This window comes from Chaetura pelagica, unplaced genomic scaffold (assembly GCF_000747805.2).
Source record: "Chaetura pelagica isolate M959 unplaced genomic scaffold, ChaPel_1.0 scaffold297, whole genome shotgun sequence".
In the NCBI taxonomy this organism is placed as follows: domain Eukaryota; kingdom Metazoa; phylum Chordata; class Aves; order Apodiformes; family Apodidae; genus Chaetura; species Chaetura pelagica.
Window position 1 is genome coordinate 25370 of NW_009953965.1, and position 8467 is coordinate 33836.

The window sequence follows — 8467 nt, forward strand, 5'->3', positions numbered from 1 at the left end:
CTGCTGAAGGAACCTTGAGGCCCATGCTGCCTCTCCAAGGCTTGGACATATTCCTGCCCATGAGCTGTTCCCCTGTCCATGGCATGCAGGGGGCTTCCCTCCCTGCAGCCCCACCTGTGCCCTCAGGGCCACAGCTTGGGGGACACCACTGTCCCCTGTCCCCACTGAGCTCTGTGTCCTCTCAGATGTCACCTACCTGTGCTCTGTCCTGCCCAGCACCACTGAGGATGCCTTCTTTGACTACCTGGCCACCCTGGATGCCTCTCAGGTGACAGTGTCTGCTGTGCCAGAGGGCTCTCTTCACCGGGGTGGGACACGTTCAGGACCCTCCCCTGCTACAGAGGGTCTTTGGGGGAGACTATCATCATCATCCAGGGACATCACAGCCTGGCTGTCCCCACAGGTCCTGTTCCTGCAAGTGAAGGGGCCTTTGCTGGTGGTGCAGCTGCTGGAGACCACCTTGTTGTGCCTGGTCAACTACGCCAGGTAGGGGGACATGTCCTGCCCTGGCCCCCCCACCTCTGCTGGGCCAAACCCTCTGAGCCCCCCAGCAGTCCCTGCCACCACCTCCTGCATTGCCTGGGGTTGAGCAGAGTAGGCCTTGAAGTCCCCCCACCCACCCTTGGCCATGAGTTGGTGTCACCTGTCCCTTCATTGTGTCCCCGAGAGCAGGACTGGGGCAGTCATGGTCGCCCTGCACTTGGGATGGGTGAGGCCACATCTTGAATCCCTGGGTGGAAAAGGGAGGTGGTCTCAGGCACAGGGTGTGATTCTAGGGATACCCTACACAGGAGTTGAACATGATGATCCTGATGGGTCCCTTCCAACTCAGCAGATTGTATGGATGGGCTGGAGTGTGTCCAGGGAAGGGCCCTGGGGAAGGGGCTGGAGCAGGAGAAGGGTCTGGAGAACTTGTGAGGAGCAGCTGAGGGAGCTGGGGGTGTCCAGCCTGGAGCAAAGGAGGCTGAGGGGAGACCTGCTGGCTCTGCAGCTGCCTGAGAGGAGGTTGAAGCCAGGGGGTTCGGGCTCTGCTCCCCAGGAACAAGCCCTGGGACAAGAGGGAACGGCCTCAAGTTGTGCCAGGGGAGGTTGAGGTTGGATCTTGGGAACAATTCCTCCCTGGCAAGGGTTGTCAGGGCCTGGCCCAGGCTGCCCAGGGCAGGGGGGGAGTCCCCATCCCTGGAGGGGTTTCTAAGCCCTGGGGATGGTGCTGAGGGACATGGGGCAGTGGTGGCCTTGGCAGGGCGGGGGGGAACAGGTGAACTGCATCATTTTAAAGGTCTTTCCCAACCAAAGCTCTCATTCCATGGTTCCTCCCCCAGCCTGGTGGCCACGAATGCCACTCGGTTCCCACTCCTGGCTTGTCCGGACATGAAACTGATGGAGATCGGGCTGCACCACGCACAGGGCCCAGACGGTGCCCTCTCAGCTTCTTAGTACTCCTACACTGGGGGTGAGTGCTGCTCCCACAGCCCCCCCCCGGCTGCCCTGTCACCCCTCTGCTCCCTCTGAGTCCCCCCATCCCTCTCCCCCAGGCTTCGACTACACCAGTAAGTGTGGCAGGGAAGCTTCCCGGCAGGGAAGCACTACTGCATCCGGGTGCGTGGCACCATCGCCCCTTCCTTCATCATGTCCTTCAGCTCCCAGGAGGAGGTGCAGCCCTGTGTGAGCATCCCCAGGGGGTGGGGACAGGGTGATCCCCAGCACAGACACAGGCTGGGGGGAGAACGAACTGGGGGCAGCCTTGAGGAAAAGGAGATTGGGGTGTTGGGTGAGGAGAAGCTCAATGTGAGCTGGCACCGAGCACTGAAGCCCAGAAACCATGTCCTGGGCTGCATCCCCAGCAGAGTGACCAGCAGGGCCAGGGAGGGGGTTGTCCCCTCTGCTGGGACCCCCCTGCAGGGCTGGGGCCAGGCTGGGGTCCCCAGCACAGGAAGGACACGGAGCTGTTGGAGAGAGGCCAGAGGAGCCCCAGAGATGATGGGAGGGCTGGAGCAGCTCTGCTCTGGAGCCAGGCTGGGAGAGTTGGGGTGTTCAGCCTGGAGAAGAGAAGGCTCCAGGGAGACCTTAGAGCACCTTCCAGGGCCTGAAGGGGCTCCAGGAAAGCTGGGGAGGGACTTGGGAAAAGGGCAGGGAGGGATGGGAGCAGGGGGAAGGGTTTCCAGCTAGAAGAGGGAGCTGCACTCTCCATGCTGCTGTTCATGGAGTCACTAAATCCCCACAATTCACTTCATCCTAAGCAAAAAAAAACCCAACAAACCCAAACAAAATGAAATAAAGATCTTCACCCCCAGCTGCAGCCACAGCAGGTGGCTGCTCTGATCCTTCACAGCACTTGGTGCCTTCAGCTTGAACGTTTCATTCAGTGTTCTTCCCTCCATAGAATCATGGAATGGTTTGGGTTGGAAGGGATCTTAAAGACATTCCCAATCCCCTGCATGGGCAGGGACACCTCCCACCATTCCAGGCTGCTCCAAGCCCCATCCAACCTGCCCTTCAACACTGCCAGGGATGGGGCAGCCACAGCTTCCCTGGGCAACCTGGGCCAGGGGCTCCCCACCCTCACAGCCCAGAATGTCCTCCTCATGTCTTTATGGTTTATGACAGAATAAAGATGGAATGAAAAGCAAGTGCTTGACCAACAAAGATGGGGACAGCAAGTGCCAAAAGTGAGGTTGAACTCACACCCTGTTCCTCTGCTCCATCTTCCTTCCAGTTTTCTTCTTAGCAAAATATGTCTTTTTAAAGCACCTTTGAGACTCAGGACATGGGGGTTGAAAAACAAGGGTTGTTGGGTGAAACTGCCAAGAGTGTTTAGTGCTGGAGAAGTGCAGATAAGTCATGTCCCAAAGCTTAAGAAAAACCCTGTTCCTGAGCCATCTCTTCACCTCATGGTGCAGGTCACACCTCCTGGTTGTGTCACTCTGCAGGTCCATGTCAGGAGGTGCCAGGAAAGATGAGGATGATCTTTTCTTGTGCTCTTAGCAAACCCAAGGACAACTGTCTTGATTGGCTGCTGGTCCTCAGAACCATGGAATGTGTGAGGTTGGAAGGGACATTTAAGTCATCTAGTCCAATCCTCCTGAGGTAAGCAGGGACCTCTTTTAACTAGACCAGGCTGCCCAGAGCTTCATCGAGCCTGTGAATGTCTCCAGGGATGGGGCCTCCACCACCTCTCTGGGCAACCTGTGCTTCACCTCAGCTTTGGAGTGAAGGGCTGGAAGGGAGAAGAGGATGTGTAGGGGTCCAAGTTAGGGCAGAGCTGCGTGGGGAAAGGGAAAGTAGGAAATGAGAATGAGTTTGGAAATAACTCAGAACCCAAGTCTGCAGGAAACACAAACTTCCCCTCAACGAGGCCAGGATTTAACAAACCCGGACAGGCTGACGTGTCCAGACACTGGAAGAGATGAGAAGAAGCAGAAGTGCAAGCCTGATGCACCTGGACTTGGCTGCTTCCATGACTAGGAGCTACAGGGTTGATCCAAGCTCAGGTTTCCCTTCCTGCTCCGTGGGCACCAGCCCAAGGCAGTGTCATTTGTAAAGTGCCATCTTCTTGCTCTGGTACATGTACATGTAGGCGTCGCAGAAGAGGCGCTTGGCCACCCCATCCATGTCCCGAGGTGGCTCCAGGGCCAGGACAGAGAGTGGCAAGTCCAGGTATTTGGCAACCTCAGGGCACAGCGTTACCTTGGGAATGTTGAAGCCTTTTTCATCACCTAGACAAGGAAGAAAGAGAAAAGTCCACAGCAGGTCCCAAGGGATGAGGACCTGCAGCCCAAGCAGACACCACCACACTCAACACTCAGTGGTGTCTTGGCTGAGATCTGGAGGCCAGTAACAAAGTGGGGAAGGTCAAGAGAAAGGTCCTCATCCACACGGCAGCCAGTCCCCGCTTTTAGTGCTGGAGAAGCGCAGATAAGTCATGTCCCAAAGCTTAAGAAAAACCCTGTTCCTGAGCCATCTCTTCACCTCATGGTGCAGGTCACACCTCCTGGTTGTGTCACTCTGCAGGTCCATGTCAGGAGGTGCCAGGAAAGATGAGGATGATCTTTTCTTGTGCTCTTAGCAAACCCAAGGACAACTGTCTTGATTGGCTGCTGGTCCTCAGAATCATGGAATGTGTGAGGTTGGAAGGGACATTTAAGTCATCTAGTCCAATCCTCCTGAGGTAAGCAGGGACCTCTTTTAACTAGACCAGGCTGCCCAGAGCTTCATCGAGCCTGTGAATGTCTCCAGGGATGGGGCCTCCACCACCTCTCTGGGCAACCTGTGCTTCACCTCAGCGTTGGAGTGAAGGGCTGGAAGGGAGAAGAGGATGTGTAGGGGTCCAAGTTAGGGCAGAGCTGCGTGGGGGAAGGGAAAGTAGGAAATGAGAATGAGTTTGGAAATAACTCAGAACCCAAGTCTGCAGGAAACACAAACTTCCCCTCAACGAGGCCAGGATTTAACAAACCCGGACAGGCTGACGTGTCCAGACACTGGAAGAGATGAGAAGAAGCAGAAGTGCAAGCCTGGTGCACCTGGACTTGGCTGCTTCCATGACTAGGAGCTGCAGTGTTGATCCAAGCTCAGGTTTCCCTTCCTGCTCCGTGGGCACCAGCCCAAGGCAGTGTCATTTGTAAAGTGCCATCTTCTTGCTCTGGTACATGTACATGTAGGCGTCGCAGAAGAGGCGCTTGGCCACCCCATCCATGTCCCGAGGTGGCTCCAGGGCCAGGACAGAGAGTGGCAAGTCCAGGTATTTGGCAACCTCAGGGCACAGCGTTACCTTGGGAATGTTGAAGCCTTTTTCATCACCTAGACAAGGAAGAAAGAGAAAAGTCCACAGCAGGTCCCAAGGGATGAGGACCTGCAGCCCAAGCAGACACCACCACACTCAACACTCAGTGGTGTCTTGGCTGAGATCTGGAGGCCAGTAACAAAGTGGGGAAGGACAAGAGAAAGGTCCTCATCCACATGGCAGCCAGTCCCAGTTGGCTCAAGAATCATGGAATATTTTTGGCTGGAAAAGACCTTTAAGATCATCATCAAGTGCAACCATTAACCCAGCACTGCCAAGGCCACCCCTGCCCCACATGTCCCTCAGCACCATCTCCAGGGCTTGGAAACCCCTCCAGGGATGGGGGCTCCCCCCCTGCCCTGGGCAGCCTGGGCCAGGGCCTGACAACACTTGCCAGGAAGGAATTGTTCCCCAGATCCAACCTCAACCTCGCCTGGGCAACCAGAGGCCATCAGTGCAGCCTGGTCTAGTGGGACATGTCCCTGCTCATAGCAGGGGAGTTGGAACCTGATGATCTTTAAGGTCCCTTCCAACCTTCACCACTCTATGATTCTATGATTTCCTCTCATCCTGAAGTCCCCCATTTGAACACAGACAGAGGATAAAAGCACTAGGAGGAACTCAAACATGTTTCACAGCATGGTAGGGGTTGGAAGGGACCTCTGGAGGTCATCTACTCCATGCTTGGCCATACTCTGAGGTCTGCTTAAACAGCCACTCTTGAAAGCAGGGTCCAGAGAGAGCCTGAACAATGTAGGAGGCTTCAGAGGAGAAGGTGGCCTGACCAGTGTCTATACCAGAAGCCTTGCAGACCCTCAGAGCTGCCCACCATGCAGAGTCCAGGTGCCACTGAAGCTCCAAGGCCACCCCAAAGTCCTCACCCTGCCTGTCAGCCATGCTGTCAAAGAACATCCAGTGCTGGTTCTCGGGGCCATACTTGACGAAGGAGACGTAATGGCTGGTCTCGATGCAGAGCACTGCAAAGAGCTCCATCTTCTCCCGAGGGACCTGCTGGATGCCTCGGGGGCTCCGCCTGTGAAATTCCTCTGGGATGTGCAGCCTGGTTGGCTTGTGGGATTTACGTTGGTGGTGGGAGTGAACCTGAGGAGAGAGGATGGGGTGACACCACTGAGGGGGGCAGAGCGGAGCTGGGCGGCCAAGAGCAGCGCGCAAGGGTGAGGGCCCCAGTTCATCCCAGGGCATGGCAGTGTGACACCAGCCTGCCAGCAAGAAGCTGAGGTCATAGAATCATGAAACGGTTTGGGTTGGGAGGGACCTTAAAGATCACCTAGTTCCACCCCCCTTGCCATGGGCAGGGACACCTCCCACCATTCCAGGCTGCTCCAAGCCCCATCCAACCTGCCCTTCAACACTGCCAGGGATGGGGCAGCCACAGCTTCCCTGGGCAACCTGGGCCAGGCTCTCCCCACCCTCACAGCACAGAATTTCTCCCTCACATCTCAGCTCCAGCTCCCTCTGCCAGCTGGAAACCCTTCCCCCTGCTCCCATCCCTCCCTGCCCTTGTCCCAAGCCCCTCCACAGCTTTCCTGGAGCCCCTTCAGGCACTGGAAGGTGCTCTAAGGTCTTCCTGGAGCCTTCTCTTCTCCAGGCTGAACACCCCAACTCTCCCAGCCTGTCTCTAGAGCAGAGCTGCTCCAGCGCTCCCAGCATCTCTGGGGCCTCCTCTGGCCTCGCTCCAACAACTCTATGCCTTTCCTGTGTTGGTGGCTCCAGAACTGGACAAAGTACCAGAGATGGGAGTGTCTGCCACCCTTCAAGAAAGGCCAGAAAGCTGTAATGATGCTCCTGGTGACACAGCCTGGAGGACCCACAGGATCCATCCTTACTTTGGTTCTGTCTAAGGAAGGGCTTCAAAAACACACAGAACCCAACCCGATTTACGGAGCTGGTGGGACAGATGCTCAGGAAAAAGCCCCTCTGTGCCCCACCTGAAGGGCTGCAGGGGAAACGTGGGTGTTTTGGGAGGGCTGATCAGCCACCTGGGCAGATTTCAGAAGGACCCATGGGATACCTGTCTGGAGCAGGTGCTGCAGAACTGCTTCAGGCCCGTCGCCGCAAACACTCGGTCTTTGAAACACTCCGAGCACTCCAGGCTGGCGACGTCGCCACAGATGCAGCACTCCCGGGGACCTGCAGCAGGGGGAGAGGATCTGTCTCCTCCTGATCTCACCTGAAATCCAGCTCATCCTGTCAAAACTGCTGTTCTGGGAAGAAGGATCACACTGTGATCCCACCTCGTATCATAGAGCCAAGGAATGGTTTGTGTTGGAAGGGACCTTAAAGATCATCTAAGATCCAACCCCCCTGCATGGGCAGGGACACCTGCCAGCAGCCCAGGCTGCTCCAAGCCCCATCCAACCTGCCCTTCAGCACTGCCAGGGATGGGGCAGCCACAGCTTCCCTGGGCAACCTGGGCCAGGGGCTCCCCACCCTCACAGCACAGAATTTCTCCCTCACTTCTCAGCTCCAGCTCCCTCTGCCAGCTGGAAACCCTTCCCTCTGCTCCCATCCCTCCCTGCCCTTGTCCCAAGTCCCTCCCCAGCTTTCCTGGAGCCCCTTCAGGCCCTGGAAGCTGCTCTAAGGTCTCCCTGGACCCTTCTCTTCTCCAGGCTGAACACCCCAACTCTCCTAGCCTGGCTCCAGAGCAGAGCTGCTCCAGTCCTCCCAGCATCTCAAGGGCCTCGCTCCAACAGCTGTGTCCTTCCTGCCTTGGTGGCTCCAGAACTGGACACAGCTCTCCAGGTGGCATCTCACATCTGCTCAGAACCCAAGAGGTGAGACCTGTCACCTCATTGCTCACAGACCCAGGTGGTGGCTTGACCATTACCCTACAACTTACTGTCCAGCAGCAGATCTGTGATATCCAGCTCCAAGGAAGGAATGATCTTGCTGAACATTTTATATTCCTTCCCAAAGCGTGGCATTTGGATAATGAAGCAAGATGGGATCTGGGAAAAGAAGGGCAAAGGAGTCACCCTGCCAGAAGAGACAAGTCCCAGAGACTCTTCTCTCCAGATTCCTGTTGAGGATAAAAACTTAATGGTATTTTGGTTATTAAGACAACAACAAGCAACAGGGAAAGCTCAGCCCTCTCCCCAGGTGATGCTTGGATCCCCCAGGACCTCTCTCTGGTGGATGAATCCTCCTGCTTTGCAGCATGATATGAGCAACCAGCCCCACTGCAGACTCACTGGCAGGCACAGGAATGTTGCAGGAAGCAGGAAACAGGCAGCAGGGAGGATCGTGGGCAGAAGGTCACTGGGCTCACCTCCACCAGCTTCAGCTCGGAGGACAGGAAGGAGCGTTCCACTAACTGCTGCACGTCAGGAACCACCAGATCCTCCTGTTTGTCCATAAAGATCTGGTAACAGTAACAGTCCTGCTCCTTCTGGCCTCCTGACCTGCAAGGAGTGGTCACGGGGCTTGTTTAGGTGGTGCCACAACCATCTGAGCTCCCAGAGGATGTAGCCGTTTTCAAGTGTCAAATGAATGTTCAAGGAAGAGAAAGACTCCTGGAACCGTTTGGGTTGGGAGGGACCTTAAGGATCATCTAGTTCCAAACATCCTGCATGGACAGGGATACCTCCCACCATTCCAGGCTGCTCCAAGCCCCATCCAACCTGCCCTTCAACACCCCCAGGGATGGGGCAGCCACAGCTTCCCTGG

General features: G+C 56.3%; 2 protein-coding genes across 2 annotated transcripts in view; one reads left to right on the plus strand and one right to left on the minus strand.

The window, feature by feature from the left end:
- NAPRT (nicotinate phosphoribosyltransferase) overlaps window positions 1–2673 on the plus strand; it is a 3081-nt gene extending 408 nt beyond the window's left edge. The window contains 5 exon segments of the mRNA XM_010002148.1: window positions 186–268; window positions 404–486; window positions 1323–1453; window positions 1580–1665; window positions 2608–2673. Coding sequence (XP_010000450.1) covers window positions 186–268; window positions 404–486; window positions 1323–1453; window positions 1580–1665; window positions 2608–2673 — 449 coding nt within the window.
- A 1939-nt stretch (window positions 2674–4612) lies between these two features.
- The window catches only part of LOC104392715 (ubiquitin carboxyl-terminal hydrolase CYLD-like), a 17806-nt gene continuing 13951 nt past the window's right edge, over window positions 4613–8467 (minus strand). The window contains exons 11-15 of the mRNA XM_010002146.1: window positions 8070–8202; window positions 7641–7749; window positions 6813–6931; window positions 5662–5881; window positions 4613–4797 (exon numbers count right to left, since the gene is read on the minus strand). Of these exons, the coding sequence (XP_010000448.1) occupies window positions 4613–4797; window positions 5662–5881; window positions 6813–6931; window positions 7641–7749; window positions 8070–8202 (766 nt within the window). The remainder of the gene's footprint in view (window positions 4798–5661; window positions 5882–6812; window positions 6932–7640; window positions 7750–8069; window positions 8203–8467) is intronic.